Below are 22,878 nucleotides of genomic sequence, written 5' to 3'. Positions count from 1 at the left end.
AAGTTTGCGGATGGCACTACCCTGATTGGGCTGATCCAGGATGGGGAGGAATCTGCCTACAGATGGGAAGTGACACAGCTGGCGTCCTGGTGCCATCGCAACAACCTGGCGCTCAATGCTCTCAAGACAGTGGAACTAATTGTAGACTTTCGAAGAGATCCCCCTCCCCTCCCCCCACTCACCATCAACAACACCAAAGTCACATCTGTGGAATCATTTAAGTTCCTTGGAACCATCATCTCCAAGGACCTTAAATGGGAGGCCACCATCGACTCCACAGTCAAAAAGGCCCAACAGAGAATGTACTTCCTGCGGCAACTGAGGAAACACAATCTGCCACAGGCAATGATGGTCCAATTCTATACTGCTATCATTGAGTCCGTCCTCACCTTCTCCATCATGGTCTGGTTTGGCTCAGCCACCAAGCACGACATCCGGAGGCTGCAATGGATCGTTCGCACAGCTGAGATGGTTGTTGGCTGAAACCTTCCCCCCATTGACGAACTGTACACTGCAAGGGCCATGAAGCGAGCGGGCAAGATCATCTCTGGCCCCTCTCACCCTGGCCACAAACTCTTTGAAGCACTTCCCTCTGGAAGGCGACTCCGGACTGTCAAAGCAGCCACAGCCAGACATAAAAACAGCTTTTTTCCACGAGTAGTAGTTCTACTCAACAACCAAAGTCTGTAGTGTCTCTTTTTTGCTCTGGTTTATTTTCACCCACATGTTTAGACCGTAATGTTGTATCCTTATTGTTTTGATGTGGTTATGGTTTATTCTTAATTGTTAACTGTATGTTTGTGTTGTCATTTGTGAGCGGAGCACCAAGGCACATTCCTTGTATATGCACATACTTGGCCAATAAACTTATTCATTCATTTAAACACAACGCTTTCCAATTGAAGGATACTGAAACTTCGGTTGGTAATCTCCAGGTGCCAAAGGTTTATCCTCAAGTCATCAGCTGACATGTAGGTCTCATAGTCGCTGTTAACTGAAATGGAGTTGATGTGATACGTGTGAGCATTGGCAAACACTCTCCTCGGACTGGCCTCCACCATTAGGTCCATGGGTCTCAGCACTGGCACCTGCAGATGAAAACACACATAACTTCAGCATCAAACTGTAAGAGCTCAGCAGATAACACCATCAAAGATCCACACCGCCCTGACCACGATCCCATCTCACTTCCACCACCAGGAAGAAGGAATCTGAGCTCCGTGACCTCCAGCTTGAAGCTTCTTCCCATCGCCTATCAGGCTCTGCACTGCACTGCACAGCCCGAACCACAATTCTACATCATCTACTACAGATTTCTGTAGGTAGGAAATGCAGATGCTGGTTTAAACCAAAGATGTACGGGGATCACTGGGCGGCACGGACTTGGAGGGCCGAAAAGGCCTGTTTCCGGCTGTATATATATGATATGATATGATGATAGACACAAAATGCTGGATTAACTCAGCGGGACAGGCAGCATCTCTGGAGAGAATGAATGGGTGACGTTTCGGCTCGAGACCCTTCTTCAGACTTCTAGATTTATATATACTACAGATTTCTTTTAGGTTGCACTATGTTTCAAAGGTTACAAAGGTTTTTTATTGTCACATGTACCAATTAAGGTACAGTGATATGCGAATTACCATATAGCCAATCTGTCGTTTGTAGTATTGTGGTCTAGTTGCCTAACACTATTGATAATTTATTGCATTATTGTATATCTAAGGTGAGAGGGGAAAGATTTAATAAGAACCTGAGGGACAACTTTTTCCAGACAGAGAGTGGTATATGGCATGAGCTGCCAGAAAAAGTACTTGAGGCAGGTACAATAACAACATGTAAAAGATATTTGGACAGGTACATGACTAGGAAAGGTTTAGAGGGATATGGACAAGCTTAGATGGGGCATCTTGATCGGCCAGTGATGCAAAGGGCCAATTTCTGTACCTTCTGACTATTTATTGTGTAAATATGCCTGTAAAGCTGCAGCAAGTAAGAATTTCATTGTTCCATCGCCACTGCATAAGGCAATAAACACTCTCGATTCTTGAGCACAAGTCAAGCAACTCGCCATGTTGTGGGGCCCATCACCCTCGAGTCTCAAGATCCTGACCCCCCCACCTCACAAGAATGAAGAACCCAGTAATAGGCTGAATACCATACTCTCAAATGGCAGGAACTGAAGTCACATTCTGGATGAATGGTGCAGGCTTCTGGTTACTAATGCATTCACAGAAAAACAGCACAATTGTACCACTGATGATCAAGAGAATGGTCAGTGACACGCAATATCCAGTCATTAAAGAACCAGCCCAGGTTTGCAGTCACAGGGAGAACGTACAAACTCCATACAGACGGCACCCATAATCAGGATGGAACCCGTGTCTCTGGTGCTGTAAGGCGGTAAATCTAGCGCTGCGCCACTGTGCCGCGCCCAGTTTGGTTGGTTAGTGTTATCCTGTGAGGAAGTGTGGTGAATGATCTGCCACATAACCGTTCCTGGAATCTGACAAAATGTTTTTCGAGCATTCCTGGTTGATTCCTGGTTGCTGTTGCCTCGAAAGGCAACACTAATCATTCAGAAAAAAGTTTTAAAATGCCATTCGGGACTGTCATATGTTGAAAGACTGGAGCGACTAGGCTTGTATACACTGGAATTTAGAGGGGATCTTATCGAAACGTGTAAGATTATTAAGGGGTTGGACACGTTAGAGGCAGGAAACGTGTTCCCAATGTTGGGGGAGTCCAGAACAAGGGGCCACAGTTTAAGAATAAGGGGTAGGCCATTTAGAACTGAGATGAGGAAAAACTTTTTCAGTCAGAGAGTTGTGAATCTGTGGAATTCTCTGCCTCAGAAGGCAGTGGAGGCCAATTCTCTGAATGCATTCAAGAGAGAGTTAGATAGAGCTCTTAATGATAGCGGAGTGGAGGGGTATGGGGAGAAGGCAGGAACGGGATACTGATTGAGAATGATCAGCCATGATCACATTGAATGGCGGTGCTGGCTCGAAGGGCCGAATGGCCTACTCCTGCACCTATTGTCTATTGTCATTCACATCTCACCCTCACAGCACAGAAATGTCCCCTTCCCCAGTACCTGTGGAAGGTGCACACTTCCACCTTGCGCACCTCCAATCCCTAGCCTATGTAATGGAGGCACAACTTCCCTGATGACAGACTACAATCCGTACAAATTGGCAACATAAAGTCATGCTCGATGAGCAAAGGAGCTCGTTAAGGGCCTGTGCTCAGTCCCTATCACTTTGGCTTTGTAGCAGAACCGAGGAGCGAATTGCTGACATCAGGAAGGGAAAGCTGAAGGGCCACAAATTCCACCTTGATCTGACTGGCAGAGTCAGGTGGAGAGGGTTAACAGCATTACATTCCTGGGCATGCATCTCTCTGAAGACCTGTCCTGGCCCAGTGCATTGATGTAATCACAAAGAAAGCTCATCAACGTCTGTATTTCCTTAGAGGATTGAGGAGATTCCATAGGAAAATAACTGCAGATGCTGGTACAAATCGAAGGTATCACAAAATGTTGGAGTAACTCAGCAGGTCAGGCAGCATCTCAGGAGAAAAGGAATGGGTGACATTTCGGGTCGAGACCCTTCTTCAGACGTCAGTCCTTCAGACGCCCATTCCTTCTCCCCAGAGATGCTGCCTGACCCGCTGAGTTACTCCAGCATTTTGTGATGCCTTCGAGGAGATTCCATATGTCACCAAATATGCAATTGAACTTCCACAGATGTGCGGTTGTGCTTGGTTAGGTAACTCAAATGTCCAGGAAGGAAGGAAGCTGAAGGAAGTGGTTGACATTGTGAGGACTGACCTCCCCTCCATCAAAAGAAACAGGCATCTCTTGGTGAGGGGTGGGGATGGGAAGATGCAGCTGGTGGTGGAAGTGTCAGATAATGAAGTGTTGGATGTGGAGAGAGGGAATGCGAGCAGAACTATGAAACCCAGAGGAGATGCAGTGTGGGATCCATCTGCAACAGCAGGGGGTAAACCACATTTAATAAAGAAAGAGGACATCTTGGATGTCCTAGAATGTATTCCTCCAGTTGGGAACAGATGTGACAGAGTCAGAGAAACTGGGAGTAGGGGATATCGCCTTTGCAAAAGAAAGGATGGATGTAGTAATAACAGTGGGAGTCAGTGGGTTTATAGTAGACTAGATCAGTTGGGCCCAAACCTCTCCTGCATTGGTGCAGCACCTTCTCCACCCCCCTCCCCTCTCCCTCCACCTCCCCCCCCACTTCCCCCCTCCCCCTCCTCTCTCCCCTGCCCCCCCCTACCCCTCCTCTCTTCCCCTCCCTCCCTCCCCTTCCCCTCCCCCTCCCCCCCAGCCCCCCTTATCCTCCCTCCTCCCCCTTCCTCCCTCCCTCCCCCCTCCCTAGGAGATAGATTTAAACTTTAAAATGTGAATAACTTTTAAAATATAACCGATTTCAATGAAACTTCTTCCACTAGCACTAAAGGGACGACGGTGAGTAAGGTGGGCCTGAAATTGACGCGCTATCGTGTACTGTTTTGGCTGTAGTTCAGGAACAAACAAACAAACAAACGAGAGTTTTAGTATATAGATGTCAGTCCATAGTCTGTCCCCTGTGATATAGACAAAGAGATCAAGAAAGGGGAGAGAGGTGTCAGAGATAGTCCAAGTAAATTTGAAGACAGGGTGGAGGTTAATGGTAAAGTTAAGAAATTAACAAGTTCTGCACGGGTGCATCAGGAAGCCCCAGTGCAGTCATTGATGTAGTGGAGAAAGCGTTGCTGTATAGTCCCAGTGTATGTTTGGAACAAGGACTGTTTGACAAAACCAATAAAAGAGCAGGCAGAGCCGGGGCCTGTACGAGTCCCTGTAACTACACCTTTAATGTGAAGAAAGTGAGATGTCCAAAGATAAGTAGTTGAGGGTGAGAGCAAGTTCCACCAGGTGGACAAGAGTGTTGGTAGAGGCGAACTGATCGGGTCTCTGTTCAAGGATGTACTGGAGGGCCTTGAGATTTTCCTGGTGGGGAATGGACGTGTAAAGGGACTGGATGCTGACAGGATTTACGAGGTTTATTAGGATGTTGCATGGATTACAGGGTATTAACAATAAGGAGATAAAGATACTAAGTGCTGGAGTAATTCAGTGGGTCAGGCAGCATCTCTGGAGACCATGGATAGCTGCGTTTCGGGACTGAGGCCTTCCTTGGACTCTCCCTTCTTTTTTCAGGAACCCGACCCAGAATGTTGCTTTTCCACGATCGCCAAAGATGCTGCCCGACCTGCTGAGTTACGCCAGCACTTTGTGCCTTTTTTGTTGTAAACCAGCATCTGCAGTTCCAGCATCACGTCTCCAGTTATACGGAGAGGTTGGACAAACTCGGATTGGTTTCTCTGGACTGTCAATGACTGGGGATGATCTGATAGGATTTTATAAAGTTATGAGATGCATAATTAGGGTAGACAATTAGAACCTTTTACCCAGGCGAAGGTATCCAATACTAGATGGCATAGCTGAACGGTGAGAAATGGAAAGTTTACAGGCGATATGCGGAAAAGTTTTTTTTAAAGATAAAGATAGGTGGTGCCTGAAACCCACTACAAGATGGGTGGTGGATGGTGGCGTTTCAGAGGCTTTATGATGGGTGGTGGATGGTGGCGTTTCAGAGGCTTTATGATGGGTGGTGGGTGGTGGATGGTGGCGTTTCAGAGGCTTTATGATAGATGCATGAGTTTGTGGGGAATGGAGGGATAAGGACTGGGAATTCTCTGCCTCAGAGGGCAGTGGAGGCCAGTTCGTTGGATGCTTTCAAGAGAGAGCTGGATAGAGCTCTTAAGGATAGCGGAGTGAGGGGGTATGGGGAGAAGGCAGGAATGGGGTACTGATTGAGAGTGATCAGCCATGATCGCATTGAATGGCGGTGCTGGCTCGAAGGGCTGAATGGCCTACTCCTGCACCTATTGTCTATTGTCTATTGACCACACATAGGCAGGAGGTATTAGTTCAATTTGGCACCTTGTTCGGCACAGACATAGTAGGCCAAAGGCTCATTCCTGTGCTATATTGTTTTATGTTACATGAATGAAAAACACCAGAATGGTACAAAGATTGTAATGTAATCCGTTTCAGTTTATGTGTGTGAATAACAAAAATATGCATGCGTGTGTGCGTGCGTGTACATACTTTCACATAAATCAAACACACACTCTCACCTGTTCCATTCATACGCTTAATAGCAACTTAGAAGGACGGATTTGGAAGGGGAACTATTATATTCCACAGACACAAAATGCTGCAGTAACTCAGCGAGACAGGCTGCATCGCTGGAGAGCAGGAACGGGTGACGTTTTGGGTCGAGACCCTTCTTTAGACTGAGAATCAGGGGAGGGGGAGACACAGAGATAAGGAAGTGTAAGGTGTGAAAACGAGACATCAGAAGGCATGGTGAGCAAAGAAAATGTAGAATAGGTCATTGTTAGCCTGGAGAAGCTGACAATAAAGCATACAGGAAAAAATGTAATCAGGGGGACAGTCATACTGGTCAGAGTTACTCCAGAATGTTGTATCTATCTTCTGTTTAAACCAGCATCTGAATGCAGTTCCTTCCTACACATATTGCATTCGACAGATCAATAGGAAGGATTTAATGAAACTGGAATAGGCCACATGTCAATAGGCAGGAGTAGGTGTGTGTGGATTAGTGTGTGTGATTGGATATGGTGTACACCTATCTCAGAGAGTGTGTTTACACACAGATGCTGGGTAGCTGTTTAGATGCAGGACTGAAGAATGCTGAACCTGCCAGCCCTCAGTCTGTGAAAGGCACCCTGCCTAATCTGCCCTGACAATAATCAATGATGCATCATTTGGTGTGGTTGGATATGCCGATGCCTGGGGAACCAGGTTGAGATGTTTGTTCAGAGATGAGGCAAACCCGACTGGCATTTCAGCAACTATCTCTGCATGAGAAGGGAGTTAAAACCCCAGCAGCAGTCTGCTGGCACAACAGAGACAGCCCGTACTAAATAACGGAATGAAATCCAGTGACCCATCCCTAATTAGTCTTGCACCTTCAAAGCTCTCCGGGTGCAATGAATCAAGCACAGATGAACAGCTCTTGAACACTGCGCAGTGCTCTACAGCAAGATCAATCACCTTCTGCGTGAGATCCACGCTTTGCTGCTTTACCTGGTGTCCATGCCTGAGGAGAGGCTGCAGGCGTGATCCTGGGGAGGTGCGGGGAAAAGGAACGATTGCTTGATTGATACTGTTTTCCTGTTCTCTGGCTGTCAACCTTCCTTCATTCCATTCACAATCATTCAGGCCCCGAACAGCACCCGCCCGGGCTGATCAGAGCTCAGTGCTGGTACGCCTTGCATCACCTCCCCATCAGCCAACAGTCAAACATTCTGTATCTCCTTGAAGGTATTTATTCACAAAATGCTGGAGTAACTCAGCGGGTCAGGCAGCATCTCAGGAGAGAAGGAATGGGTGACGTTTCGGGTCGAGACCCTTCTAGTATCTCCTTGATCATCGCCTGCTTTGAACTGTCGTTTTCACACTTTACCCTTCCCTATCTCGAATCTCCCTCTCCCCTGAGTTTGCAGAAGGGCCTTGACCCGAAATGTCACCCGTTCCTTCTCTCCAGAGATGCTGTCTGAGCCACTGAGCTACCCCAGCATTTTGTGTCTATCTTCTGGAATCCATACGATCACTGTGCCTGCAACACTGCCGCCCATTAGGGGAAACATTCTCATCATCTCTTTTTTGTATAATAGAGATATTGCACACAATGAAACCACGATTAATGCTTATTTAATTATAACAATGGAAGCCATTCAGCCCATCAAATTTGTGCTAGTTTTAAGCAGACACTATCATCCAAAGAAGCCAAAACAAAACAAGGTAGTGTGCCTTAACGACTACCGCCCAGTGGCTCTGACAACCGCCACCATGAAGTATAGGAACAAGAAAATGCAGATGCTAGTTTACACAAAAGGGCACAAAGTGCTGGAGTAAATCAGTGAGTCAGGCAGCATCCCTGGGGAACATGGATAGGTGATGTATTGGGTCGGCACCCCTCTTCAGAGAAGTGCTTGAAGAGGCTGGTGAAGAGTCTGTCTTGCAGTCTTGATCCACTGCAATTCACCTACTATTGCAACAGGTCCACAGCCCCCTGCGATCTCCCCGATCCTTCACTCATCCCTGAAACATTGGGATTACCCAGGGCATCGACATCAGATCCTATGTATTGACTCCAGCATCACCTTCAACACCATAATTCCAACCAAACACATGTCCAAACTCCTGGATTTAGGATTTAGCACCCTCCTCTGCAACTGAATCCATGATTTTCAGACTAAGACTGCAATCAGTAAGGATAGACAACAAAACATGCTCCCTAATAATTCCCTACACTGGTGCCCCACAAGGATGTCTTCTCAGCTCCTTACTATACACCCGACACACTCATGATGCTCTGCCCAAATTCTGCTCGAACTCCATGTAAATGCTTACAGGTGATGCCACTGTTGTGCACTGAATCTCTCACAATAATGCCACGCAGTATAGGAAGGAGATTGCGATGTGTCTGAACAACAACCTCTCCCTTAACGTCAGAAACTGAAGGGACTAGTCATTATTCCAGGACGTGGGTGGTGTATACGTCAAAGTATGCATCAATGCTGCTGACGTGGAGGTGATCAAGTGCTTTGAATTCCTAGGCGATCGATGACGAGGCTACGAAAGCACTACATATTGCTCTCCAGAAGGCCTTGGTGGACCTCTCTGCCTTGTAGTTCTGCTCTCGCTCCCCCTCCCTGCAGATTGAACCAAGGATATAGTTCCCCTGGTCCTTAACTTTCATCCCACCAGCCTCAGCTGCCAACGCACCATCCTCCAACATTTCTGTCACTCCAATGTGACCCAACCCCGTTCCGTCCCCACCCCTTCCACTTTCTGCAGAGACCACTCCACCACTCCACCACTCCCTCCACAATTCCGAGGTTCAATCATCCTTTCCAACCCCAACCACCCCCATCCCCAGGTACGTTCCTCTGCAACTGCAGGAGATGCAACAACACGTCCTTATATCTTCTCCCTCGACTCCATCCAAGGACACTAGCAGCCCTTCCAGGTGAGACAGAAGTTCACTTTGGGTCTCGACCCGAAACGTCACCCGTTCCTTCTCTCTGGAGATGCTGAGTTACTCCAGCATTTTGTATCTCTCTTCGATTTAAACCAGCATCTGCAGATCCTTCCTTCCTTCACATTCATCTCCTCTAGCCTCATATACTGTATTCAGTTCCCCGATGTGGCTTCCATTATATCAGCAATACCAAGCGTAGACTGGGTGATCGTTTGGCTACTTACTTGAACTCGGTTTCCTTTTCCACCACTACCCCAACCCCTTCCACCTAAAGCCCTCCGTATGACATTACATTTCACTCCTTATTCATTCCTCTTCTCTCCTTATCTGATACCCTATTGTCTCCTTGTTGTCTCCTTGTTGTCTCCTTGTTGTCTCCTTGTTGTCTCCCTTTGTTCCTTTTGGTTACCCTTTTGTTTCTTATAATCTCTAGCATTTGTCCACCTCTCTGCCAATCAAATCCTCACTTGCCTGTATCCACCTATCACTTTAGACACAAAGCTGGAGTACCCAGCATCTGCAGTTCCTTCCTCCACCTACCACTTGCTGAGGTTTGTCCTGCCCCCACCTCGTTTCCAGCTTTCTGCCCCTTTACTGCAGATCAGTCCGAAGAAGGGCATCAACCCACAAAATCGCCCACCTATGTCCTTCAGAGATGCTGCCTGAGCCTCCAAGGATGTGGGAGGAAATTAGAGCTCCCAAGGGAAACCCATACAGACAGTACACTAGCATGTATCACCCGAGCATGACTGGTAGGGACTTCTGACATTCACTGAACTAGTACATGCAAATAACAGCAGATAGTGAGAGTATTTGCCTATAAAGTAAGTCATCACATGAAAGCTAAAGCCTTTTGTTGAGAAATGGTTGTCAGTTGATCCACCGGTTGCAAGCTCTGCCAGTGCAGGGCCGTCTTAACGCATGGGCCTGATGGGCACTTGCCCGGGGGCCCCACGAGCACAGGGGCCCCATGCTGATCTGCGTATGTTAAGTGACTTGCAATAAATAAATACTACTTTAAAAATGTAGGTTCAATAAGTGCTTTTTTCGCAACATTTTCGGTCACTAAGTGCTTCTCACAGCGATCTGTAAGTGCTTTTCGCAACAATGTAGCACCCTAAGTCCATCGCTAAGTGCTTTTCGGTAAGTGCTTTTCGCCGGCACGACAGGGGGGGGGGGGCTGGTAGGGAAAGGGGGGTGGGGGAGAGTAACGGTAGGGGCCCCAGTACACTGCTTTGCCCGGGGGCCCATAATGCTGTAAAAACGGCCCTGTGCCAGTGTACAGATTAGTAGCCATACTTGTTTATAATTCGTCAACAGTTTGTTTTACCTCGCAAATGTATTTCCGCAATCTAAAAATAAATTGGGGCGGCACGGTGGCGCAGCGGTAGAGTTGCTGTCTTACAGCGCCGGAGACCCTGGTTTGATCCTGACTATGGGTGCTGTCTGTACGGAGTTTGTACGTTATCCCCGTGACCTGAGTGGGTTTTCTCCACGATCTTCAGTTTCCTCCCACACTCCAAAGACGTACAGGTTTGTAGGTTCATTGGCTTGGTATAAATGTAAATTGTCCCCAATGTGCGTAGGATAGTGGTGGTGTGCAGGGATCACTTGTCGGTGTGGACACAAAGGGCTGAAGGGCCTATTTCTGCGCTGTATCTCTGAACTAAACTAAGAAGGTGCATTTGAGGAATATCAAGAGAGTGAAAGGGATAACAATGTCAGGGTTTCATTAATAAGGTCCATTAATCTTTAGGAAGACACAAAATGCTGGAGTAACTCAGCGGGTCAGACAGCATCTCGGGAGAGAAGGAATGGGTGACGTTTCGGGTCGAGACCCTTCATCAGTCTGAAGAAGGGTCTCGACCTGAAACATCGCTCATTCCTTCTCTCCCGAGATGCTGCCTGACCCGCTGAGTTACTCCAGCATTTTGTGTCTACCTTCGATTTTAACCAGCATCTGCAGTTTTTTTCCTATACATTAATTTTTATTTGTGGAATAAATAGGCCTTGGAGCCTATTAAATTGACATTCTAGGCAATACAAGAGAACCACTGGGAAAACTGCAGCCTCATGGCATCAGATGCTTGGGTTCAGTCCTGAGCTTGGGTCGTGTCTGTGTAAGATTTGAGAAGTTTTCCCTCATTCTGCAAGCAACACCAAACCAAAGAGCTGCAGTTTGGACATTTTAAACGGGAGACTGGGGCTGATAGCGGAGAAAGGCTGCGGTCAGTTTACCAAGGGATGTCACAATCTGTGGGTCCTAAAATGGCCGCAGGACCTCGTGACCAGCCACAAAAGCAAAAACCTTACAGCCCTGTCTCTAGGTTTCTGCAAAGCCATGGCCAGAACAATGGATGGGTATTGGCCATGCAGAAACCTGCGAAACCAGGTCGAAGTCCAGACACTGGGGCACTGACATCAGCATACTCACAATGCCCCAAGCCGACCTACACAGTTAATCTCGTTAAAGGGGCACAATAGCCCATAGAAAACTACCTGGTAGGTGATGGGAACCAGTTAAACCCATCACCTCGCAACGAAATACCAATTAACACCGTCTGGCCATCCCCGGTACCCCCGGACATAAGCGCAGATCAGAGAGAAAACTCAATACATATCTTTTAAACAAAGAGATCCCAAGATCTGGCGGGAGATAGGACGGGTCAGAATAGTATAACTGGCCACGACTTTTGGGTTTTAAACTCAAGTCAAACGGATGGAGGAGGAAGAAAAGACAGGCAAGAAGAAGCGAAGTGCAAGAGAGAGGAACCGGCACGCAACTCGAGTAGAAATACTGCAAGAAAACCTGCAAGGAACGCAAGAAACGGAAGGAAGAAACTCAGGGGACAAGCACGACCCTCACGGAAAGCAGCGGAGAAGCAGCACGAACAGCCAGTAACCCCAGTAATAGCCCCATGGTGAGCATGTACCCCGATCCTGCATATCCTGCATAGTTTAGTGTAGAGGGGAGGGTGGTTTGAATAAACGTGGGTGTGTAAAGGAATATGTGTTGGTCAATTTTGCGATGTGTCGTACGTTCCCCATCTTACAGTCGTGTATATGTCTTGTAGAACTGTGCGTTTTAGAATTCAGAGTAAAAGGTATTCATGTATATGTCTTGTAGAACTGTGCGTTTTATGATTCATAGTCAAAAGTATTCATGTAATTCGGTATGTGTCTTATAGATATGTCTTATAGAACTGTATAAGTATTCATGGACAATAGTCCCAAGCGCTCAATAAAAGCCTTTTCCATTTAAACCCTGGTCTTCAAATCTGGTCTGGTTGAAATTTCTGCACTATAAACGCTCCTGCATCTAAGTCCAGTGTCTAGAACCGTAGGGGGTGAGTGGGTCAAACCACTCACGGGGAACCAGTGTGCACGGCCTGGTCAAGGGATCAGAGCAAGGCACGGGGACCTTAGGTCGGGCGAAAGCTCGGCGCAGAAACCCCTTACAGATAATGGCGACCACGAAGGGACACTGGCAGCAGGATGATAGTGTACCAGAAAAGGATTTGAAAACTAGGAATGTAATGGACGAGCGCATTGCGGACTATGTCTTTAGCAAGGTGAATATCACCAAACCATGGATGTGTGTTTTATTAGAGGACAAGCGCCCACTGGATGCAGCGATCCGGTGGACGGCCAGTAAAGCCCACAAGAAATCTGTAGAAAAGGCGGTCTGGCTGACCTGCTATAAAAAGCAGGTCCAGCTTTTGGACCGCGTGGTTGTGGCACAGGCAGCCCAGATCAGGGACCTTCAGGAGGAGGTAGAGGAGAAGGCTGCGGGTGGGAACCAATTGATTGAGGCTCTGGACTCTTTAAACAAGGAGCGCCGGGTCGTGACCAACCGCCACGAAGCCAGGGTAGAGCTGATGGAGTGCCAGATCACAGGGAGCAGTGCGCTTCCCTGAGCCGCCAGCTGGAGACCCAGGAAGAGAACCTCAAGGGGGTTAGGGCAGCATACAAAATGGTTTTAGAGGACAGGTCGGAAGGGGCCGACCACGGGGCCTGCCTGCAGGAGATAAAGGGTCTGCGGGGTGCTTTAAATAAAGCAAGCGGGCTGGTCTATCTAATGAACCCCCCAGCGAGCCAGTCGCTGGCGGTTGCGAAGGTCCCGGTTCCGGTCCCCAGAAAGACCGTGGTGGCTTCGGCCCCCAGACTCCACAATTCCCCTAGCTACGAGGCATCCTGGGAAAGGGGTAGTGTAGGGGAGAGAGAGAGAGAGGAGCTCCCGGTCGAGGACTCGGCACCGGCGCCCATGTGCCCGGTCCTGGAAACCAGACGGGGACCCACCGCGCTGAATGGGGACGCCGGACCCATTCAAAGCGAGATCGTGGTGCCCCACAGTTAAGAGCCATGATCGGGCATGTAATGAAATTGTCCGAATCAGGGGACCCTTCGCTGCATTTTAGGGAGGTCGAGCAAACCGCCACAATCAAGGGTTGCGACAAGGGAGAACGGGCAAAAATGTTGCTGTTCTCCCTGGGCAGCTCGATCCTCCAATGCCTCTCAGATGAGAGTAAAAGAGGGACCAGGACTTACGATCTCCTACGGGACGAGGTCCTGGAAGTTTTGGGGATGGGCGATGAGGGTCCATTTGCCCGATTGGAGAGGACCCTCCAGATGGAGGGAGAACCCCAAAGGTTTTGCGGCGCGACTGTGGACAGTGTATCAGAGCAGCTGCCCGCACATCCCCGCGCGGGATGACCTGGTCGGGAATGGGAGAGCCCAGTGGCTCCGATGTTTGGTATCAAACAGCCTGGCGGCCGTCAGGGAGCAGGTGAAAGCCTGGTTTGATCCCACAAATAGCACGGAGGAGACGGTTTTGGACCGCCTCACGGTAGGGTATGGTAACACCCGGAGCACGTCTACCCGACTCGTAAAAGGGAAGGTGCACGTAGCGGAGGCTACTACACTGGCCCAAAAGGAGTGGCGACAGGAGGGTAACCCTACCGCACAGTCCAAGTGTTTCAGGTGCGGTAAGGTGGGGCACTGGCGGAAGGATTGCAGGGCCCACACCAAGGAAGATAGGGTTGGCACCACCCTGCGCACCGATGTTCCAGTTAAGCCCGAGATTATCGAAACGATGATCGAGGTGATGCGGTCCCTCATGGCCGCACAGGGGAAGGTGGCAGTCGCTACCGGCTCCCCGGGTGCTGGGGGGGGGCACTGGACATTCCCCAATGACATCAGCCCACGCAGCCCGCCTATCTGTGTCCTCTCCGCTACGATGCGTGGAAGAGGCCGCTTGTGGAGATGGTAGTGGAGAGGCAAAGGGGCAGTTACCTGTTGGACACGGGGGCTTCATGCACCGTGGTCCACACAGAGGAACCCTTTGACTCTCCCCTGTCCACGGGGGTCCCTTTCGCACTGGCGGGGTTCACAGGGAAGGAACAGGCTGGCGCGCGTTCCATCCCGCTGTCCGTTCACTTGGGAGCACTCCATACCACATGGGAGTGTATCCTGATGAAGTGGACAGAAGGGGGTGGGAAGGGGATTAGGGGAAAAGAGGGGAAAGGGATTCTGTGCACCATGAAGCCGCCCGAGGGTTACGACCTCGAGCGCATGGTGGCGGAGGTCCCGGCCGAACTGCAAGAGTGTGTGGGGAACAACCTGAACGCGTTTGTGACCCACAAACACGATTGTTGTAGGGTAGGTAGTTATAAGCCTGGAGCACAGGGGTCAACCACAGGGGCCAGCCCTGTGAGTGGGGACTCACAGCCAAGGATGAGGCAGGTCACGCAGACAGGCAAGGTTGCCTGCGTGAGGGGGGAGGACATTCTCCAGGAATGGAGAGTCTCGCGTTTTGGGTGGGATTCAGACGAGGAAGAGCCTGATCAGCTCGACCAGGGGCTGGATCCCATTACGGAGGAGGAGGAGTCGGAGGGGGACGACAGTAACGTCCCCGACTCAAGCACCAGGAAGGCGGGGGTAGCGGGCGGAGGCTCACCACCTGTAGGTACAGGCAGGGTGAGGCCGGATGCCGCGGGTATATCCAGCACCAAGGGGGCAGAGCTGGATGAGGAGGGGCCAGGGTCGGCAGCTGCGGGGGGTACCCGAGCTGCGGCAGGGCAGGAACCGGTCCTCAGCCAGGCTGTCCAGGGGGCAGTGCCTAAGGTGACTCTCCGTAGGTCTAGCAGGGAACCCCAACCTAGAAAGTTTTGACCAGAGGTCAATCACGCCCCGAGGTACGGGAGCCAAGTGAGGAGGAGGGAGCTTACGTTTCAGAGGAGGTTTAGCCCCCGACAGGCAGCAACAGGCTGCGGAGGATCAAAGGTGGGAGACAGCGTGGTGGAGCCGCAGGAGACGAACCGCTGCAGCCCTGACAGGGATTAGCTGAGCCGCCCTGGGAAGGCGGCGCTGTATTATATTTTAGATAGATAAGGATTAGGTAATATAGATAAGGATTAGGTAATTAGATAAGGATAAGTAATTTAGATAAGTTTTGTGGGGATAGTTGTAAATAAAGTTGATGCGTCCAGGATGTGTGGGTGTGGGGTGCAGGCTGGGGGTCAAGAGACCCGCCCGCAGAGGCGTTAACAAAGCCAAGCGCTCCCCAAGAGGCTGGCTATACCATATTTCTTTATCTGTTTTTCTGGAGTGGAAGGAGGCACTTGTATGGTGGATCGTTGCCACGGCGATCGGATGTGGGTGGGCCTATCGGGGCCGCACCAAGGACATCATCATTTACGGCTGCTCCGGGGACACGGCTCCCATCGCGACCAATGGGACTGGAAGGAGAGAAGCGGAGGAGACCGCAGTTCACTTCCATGAAGGCCGGTGGCCGGGGTGGCTGGGATCGAACTCTTCAGAGTATTCCAGCACCTCAGGCTTTGCTTATCGGGACACTTCGTTATTGTGCCCGAGAGTCAAGATCATCGCCCAAAGGGTAAGCGCCACCGTTGGCAAAAGGATCTGCCTGGTATGCACGGGGAAGGTCCCCACGAGCAGGCGGTGGTGGCTGAGGAAAACGAGCAGGACAATGGCCAACTCCACTGTTGAGTGGGAGAAACTTGACAACAACACTCACAGAACTATTTCTGGGACTAAAGAACAGTTGAGTGTGTGTTGGGACAAATGGTGGGAACCGGATGAGGGGATTTATATGTGTATGTGGGGTTCGAGGTATCGTTGCCCCACGGGCAACAGCATATTTTTCCAGAGACAGTGGCAGGATGACGGTAAGGGGATGAGGTGGGATGTTAGCTCGCGGGCTTGTGGGGGTCCCCCTTTCCCCGATCCCGGTAAACGCCACTGAACTCATCACACGACCACGCATAACACCTCCCACAGTTCCGCTGGCAGTAGCACAGGAGGGTGAGTGCCCAAAAACCACTAAGGGGCCCGGGAATGGCCTGGTACTGATACCGACTGACCAGGTATTGTACCAGGGGGTGCACTACGCGGTAGCCTCGGTGATCTTAAACCTCACCGAGGTGAGGTTGCCGGGGTGGTGCCCCAGGCAAACTGAAAGACTGTACCAGGTGCTACTGACCAACATGTTCCGGCAATTTTACGAGTTCGACCTTGCCAGTGTGGACAAGGAGAGCTTGTATAGCCAAGAGCCGGAGGACTGGGGGCAGACGGGGAGGCATAGGAGGGGTGTAGTGAATGATGTATTTACGGGCTTTAACACCGGGACATCTGTGGTCAATGCTCTAGATACCATGGAGCTGCAGACCCAGATTAACAGGTTAAGGTCGCAGTTAAAAGGCACCCTCTCGGATGAGAACAAGGTCGTCGGGTCTGAGCTGCATGAGAACCAGGCGATGACACTACACCTGCGCGAGATAATCGCTGAGCTGGAAAGGCATGCCGGCACGGTGAACGCACTGATTAGGGAAGATCGGGACGCGTCCGATCATGGCAGCGCAAAATGAGGTGTGCTTACTGTATGGGGCATGGTTGCTGGGCGAGGGCCGCAGCAACCTCGAGGACCTAAAAGAAGGATTGGTCCCGTCCTGGATCAGTAACAAACACCTACAGGCGCTGCTACCCTTTCAGTACGCGCTCACCCCGTGCCAGCTCAGGTTAGCGTCGGAGGCATACCCTGTTCCCGTAGATTGTGGCCAGTCAAACCACACAGTCATGGGAATAGTGGTGCGGATGCCAATGTTGGGCAAGACGACAAGGCCCGCACCAGTGTACAGGGTGGAGAACATTGGAGTCATTCAGGGGAGAGCCCATATTCGCTACGCAGCGGTCCCATCGCACGTCATCCGCTGGGAGCAGTCGATGACGGGTACTGACCTCTCGGGGTGTCGGAGCCGGGGAGCACATATTGTATTGTGTCCTCAGCACTTGAATGCCTTTTCGGAACAGCAGTGCGGGTTCAGGACTGCTGGCGCGAAGCGGCCTGGTCAAGGGATCAGAGCAAGGCACAGGGACCTTAGGTCGGGCGAAAGCTCGGCGCAGAAACCCCTTACATCTGTGTGGAGTTATGCCTGTGCCCATATGGGTTTCCATATGGGTTTCCTACAAGTGTCCTCCCACATTGCACATCGCACATCCCAGATGTGTGGGCTGGTTGATCATTGGCCACCACAAACTGACCCAAGTGTGGAGATGGGGGGGGGGGGGAGTTGATGAGAAAATGCCGAGAATAAAGTGGGATTAATGTAGGATTAGTATAAATGAGTGATTGATGGTTGGCGAGGACTCGATGGGCCAAAGGGACTATTTCCTTACTATATCGCTCCCTGACTATATTAACATATATGAAATACAGTCCAATTCTGAGGGTTGGTTTTATGTTGACGAACTTTCAAACGACTGGTTTGCAAAAGCTGCAATATAAAGTTAGCATGACACAACACTGAACAACGTGAATTTTTCCCAGCAACGTTACGCTACTTTACACATAACTGTACACTAGTTGTGTCTCTGCTTTCAGACCCAAGTCAAAAATTGCAGTTGAATAAATACCTGCTGACAGCCCTCTTTCCCTCCACCCTCGGCATCCTCAGGGTCTCCACTTAAAAAGACCACCGATTTCCCTCCACAGATGCTGCCTGACCCGCTGAATTCAGTTACTCCAGCACTTTGTGCCTTTTTTGGTAAACTGCATCTGCAGTTCCCTGCATCCTCCAGCAGTTTGTTTTGCAATGGTCCGTATTCCAGCTTTTGCAGACACTCAGAAAGTTCCTGTATGAATTTACATTTAAATGGGTTCCTGATTGACGTTTTGTCACATAAAATTTCATAAGTCAGGAATGCTGCTTTGTTTAAATATATTCTTCTGAGTGAGAGGAGTATGCAAAGTATTGCAGCAAAAAAATAGCTTCATATTGCAAAGATATGTATCCCAAAGATAATCGCTGGCATTATAGCACACATTTTTAAATCAAGGAATTATATATTTTCAATCAGGCCCTGTATGAAAGTAAGTAGAAAAAGTCAGCTGGATCCCCCATCATAACAGCTATTGGTTAATGCTGTATCTTTACGATACAATACGATAGAACTTTATTTATCCCAGGAGGGAAATTGATCTGCCAACAGTCATAAAACACAAGATACGTGAAACATGAAATTAAAGTGAGGAGTGGAAAGGATTGGGGATGTGCAAAGATTGGGGTGGGGGGAGGACAGTCCATCTACCCCACGACAGAAGGGGGAGGAGTTGTGCAGTTTGATAGCCCCAGGGAAGAAGGATGTCCTGTGGCGTTCTGTGCTGCATCTTGGTGGGACCAGTCTGCTGCTGAAGGTGCTCCTCAGGTTGACCAGGGTGTCATGGAGGGGGTGAGCTGTACGTTCCCAGGCAGATTTACGATGAGGGTGATTGTGGACGCACTGTGTGATGGTCCTTTAACGCCACAGATAAACCTCCAGACCCCAGACACGGTGGCGAGGCGGTAGTTGCTGCCTCACAGCGCCAGAGACCCCGGATTCGACCCTGACTACGGGTGCTGTCTGTTAGGAGTTTGTAAGTTCTCTCTGTGACCTGCGTGGGTTTTCCCCGGGTGCTCCAGTTTCTTCCCACATTCCAAAGACGTACAAGTTTGTAGGTTAATTGGTTTTCGTAAAAATTGTAAATTGTTTGTATACACTGTATAGACTAGGCTAGGCTTGTATACACTGGAATTTAGAAGGATGAGAGGGGATCTTATCGAAACGTATAAGATTATTAAGGGGTTGGACACGTTAGAGGCAGGAAACATATTCCCAATGTTGGGGGAGTCCAGAACAAGGGGCCACAGTTTAAGAATAAGGGGTAGGCCATTTAGAACTGAGATGAGGAAAAACTTTTTCAGTCAGAGAGTTGTGAATCTGTGGAATTCTCTGCCTCAGAAGGCAGCGGAGGCCAATTCTCTGAATGCATTCGAGAGAGAGCTAGATAGAGCTCTTAAGGATAGCGGAGTCAGGGGGTATGGGGAGAAGGCAGGAACGGGGTACTGATTGATAATGATCAGCCATGATCACATTGAATGGCGGTGCTGGCTCGAAGGGCCGAATGGCCTCCTCCTGCACCTATTGTCTATTGTCTATTGTGTATAGGTTAGGGCTGTTGTTTGGGGATCGCTGGTCGGCACGGACTCGATGGTCCGAAGGGCCAGTTTCCGCGCTGTATCCATAAACTAAAGTAAACCTGCATTCCCGAAAAGTGAGAAAGACTGGGCGAGAACTTAGTGAACACTGAGGTTAACACCACCAGAGACAGCTAGCTGGTTCCCAATGACAAACAGGTGACAGTTTCTGACAGTTTAATGCCACCAATTTTAATTCCAGCTCACATTAGAGATGCAAAGCAGTCACTTAGGCACTTCAGAACCATACAGGGGGAAACAACAAAGGACTATTTGGAGTGGAAAATGTTTGAACTGACAGAAAGGATGAAAGGTTGATTTGTGAATCACAAAACTGTGTCAAGCAGCATGCCGGAAGGTTAATCCAATTTCATTTATTGTGTTTTCGTTATTATTGTTGTCCAGATTTTTCAATTTCCTGCCACTCCCAATGGAGGAATTATACTGCCGATTCTAGTTAAAAAGGCGGGGTTTGTAGATGGACTTTTATCCTTTTAAACTAACCGTTAAAATAAAGCCGACAGGTTAAAATGATTTATATCCAAGGTTCAGCACAGACATTATTTCACTGGAAGAGTATGGGGTGGTGGGAGGGGGAGTGGGGGGGGGGGGGGGGGGAGGGTAGTCATATTAGTGTAGCTAGTCATTAGGGTCACAAGGTCTTTTCCTCTTCAAAGGGGAATAAGCCCTTGTTAGTTGAGTTTAAGTAGGGAGGATTGCATGCTGTAATCCACTGCTGAATAAAGCTCCATAAATTGTTGTCAAGGCAACCCTATCATCTCATCTGATGAGCAGCGGTAGAATATATGCAATGCTAATGTTCTGTCTGCCTGAACTGTTGCTGGTGTGGAGGTTTCTGCTTTGCTCCATTGTCTTTGTGGATGGGACCTGTCACTGAATACTGTGCCAGAGACCCGGATTCGATCCCGACTACGGGTGCCGTCCGTTTGTACGTTCTCCCCGTGAACACATGGGTTTTCTCCGGGTGCTCTCGTTTCCTCCCACACTCCAAATATGCACAGGTTTGTAGGTTAATTGGCTTTGGTAAAATTGTCCCTAGCTCGTAGGATAGTGGTAGTGTACGGGGATGCCTGGTGGGTGCAGACTCAGTGGGCCAAAAGACCCGTTACTGTGCTGTATTTCTCCACTAAACTAAAAAAAAAACTAAATAGCGACTGTGTTTAATGTTGAGCCATACTCCTCTGCAGCATTCTTCTTTGTTGACAGAAGATCGTGCTCTATTCCCAGTGGCACCTTCTGCGATCGGACTCTGAATTCACCCTTTGTTAAATGGATCTAGTTGCTTTCTGTGCAACACCTCGGGATGTATTTGTTTCCCTATTTATGGACCTGGGTAAATATAAGCTGTTCTTCACTCTCAGTTTTTACCCTGGAGCTAAAAGCTGCATCAGGGTTGGCACAGAAGGGAAGAGGCAATGGTTTATCCTCCATTTTAATGGCAGATAATGGTACAAAACAAAGTGCAAGAAATGCTTTCAATCAAATTGCACAGAGCTGTGGAAAGAAGAGGTGCCAATCGACAGAAAATCGAGGATTAGCTTAAAGAAGCGCAAGGTTGTGACCCGTGGTGTGCCTGCTGCTCACAATCCACAGTAATGATTTAGATGAGGGGATCAAATGTAATATGTCGATGTTTACTGATGATGCAGGGCTAGGTGGCAGTGAGAGTTGAGAGGAGGATGCAGATGGAGTTCATGTCCGCTCAGTCTGCCTAAACCTACCTGATCTCCCAGTTGCTAAACACTTTAACTCACCCTCCTATTCAAACACTGATCTCTCTGTCCTGGGCCTCCTCCACTGTCAGAGTGAGGCCCAGCGCAAATCAGAGGAACAGCACCTCATATTTCGCTTAGGCGGCTTACACCCCAGCGGTATGAATATTGACCTCTCTAAATTCAAGTAATCCTTGCTTTCCCTCTCTCTCCATCTCCCCCTTTCTAGTTCTCCGACCAGTCCCCCTGATTACACCTTCTCCTAGTTAACAATATTCTATTCTACATATTCCTTGCTCAAGATCCCCTTTGATGTCTCGTTTTCACAACTTACACTTCCTTATCTCTGTGTCTCCATCTCCCCTGACTCTCAGTTTGAAGAAGGGGCTTGACCCGAAACGTCACCCATTCCTTCTATCCAGATATGCTGCCTGTGCCGCTGAGATGCTGACGGGCTAAGTGAAAGGGTGAGGACAGGGCTGCTGAAATTATAGCAAGAGAGAGAATGCAGAAGAGATTCACCAGGATGTTTCCTGGATTGGAGGGCTGTAGTAATAAGGAGAGATTGGACATCATGGGAGTTTATACAATTATGGGGGAAATAGATAGAATGGATAATCAGAGTTTTTGCAAGGGCAGGGAGATCTAGAATGAGTGGGCATGGGTTTAGAAACATAGTTATATAGCACAGAAACAGGCCTTTCGGCCCAACACGTCCATGATGACCAAGATGTCCCACTTCCCCGCATATGACCCATATTGCTCTAAACGATTCCTATCCCTGTACTTGTCCAAGTGTCTTTTAAATGTTGTTCTAGTTCCAGCCTCAACTACCTGCTCTGGTAGCTCGTTCCATATACCCCGCCAGCTCTGAATGAACAAGTTGTCTCTCAGAATTCCTATCAACTCTCATCTTAACCATATATCCTCTGGTTCTTGATTCACCTACCCTGGATAAAAGACACTGTTACTTATTTATTCGTGTCATCACACCACTGTCTGCCAGCAGCGAGCAAATCTTAGTGCCACGTGGTTGGCCTCTGCAAGATCCTTTACAGTGCGTGTGTCATGCAGCATGTCACAGCTCAGGAGATGTTCCATAGTCTGGAGGCCCCGTCCACACTCGCAGTCTGCCGCATCTTCAGTGTATCCCCACTTCAGCATGTTGGATTTGCTCCTCCCCATGCCTGTCTGTTGAGACTGAGCCAGGTTATCCATGGTTGGTCGGAACCTGGTGGGAGTTTCTCAGAGGGATCGATTGCCATGTGAATGTCTTCCGGAGATTTCTCTAGTCTCTCTTCCCAGAGTTTGAGCCTTCGGGACGATGCACTGCAGTCCAGGGGATGGACAGAAGAGAGGAAACGTCTGCGTGATTTCAAACGCTGAGGTAGCAAAGGGTGGTCATGTAGGGGGTGTCTTTCATCCTCTGATTGTCTGAGGCGTTCTTTTCGACTGGCTGCAGCTCTTCTG

At 49.2% G+C, this 22,878-nt stretch overlaps 1 protein-coding gene across 5 annotated transcripts in view; it reads right to left on the bottom strand.

The window, feature by feature from the left end:
- The window catches only part of LOC144600244 (serine/threonine-protein phosphatase 2A 55 kDa regulatory subunit B beta isoform), a 501,688-nt gene that overhangs the window by 41,731 nt on the left and 437,079 nt on the right, over window positions 1–22,878 (bottom strand). For all 5 annotated transcript variants that reach the window (XM_078411797.1, XM_078411798.1, XM_078411799.1 and 2 more), the window contains one exon: window positions 911–1,088. In XM_078411797.1, coding sequence (XP_078267923.1) covers window positions 911–1,088 — 178 coding nt within the window. The remainder of the gene's footprint in view (window positions 1–910; window positions 1,089–22,878) is intronic.

The sequence above is a fragment of the Rhinoraja longicauda genome, chromosome 14 (assembly GCF_053455715.1).
Source record: "Rhinoraja longicauda isolate Sanriku21f chromosome 14, sRhiLon1.1, whole genome shotgun sequence".
Classification (NCBI taxonomy): Eukaryota; Metazoa; Chordata; class Chondrichthyes; order Rajiformes; family Arhynchobatidae; genus Rhinoraja; species Rhinoraja longicauda.
This window is presented reverse-complemented; position numbering and strand designations above follow the sequence as displayed.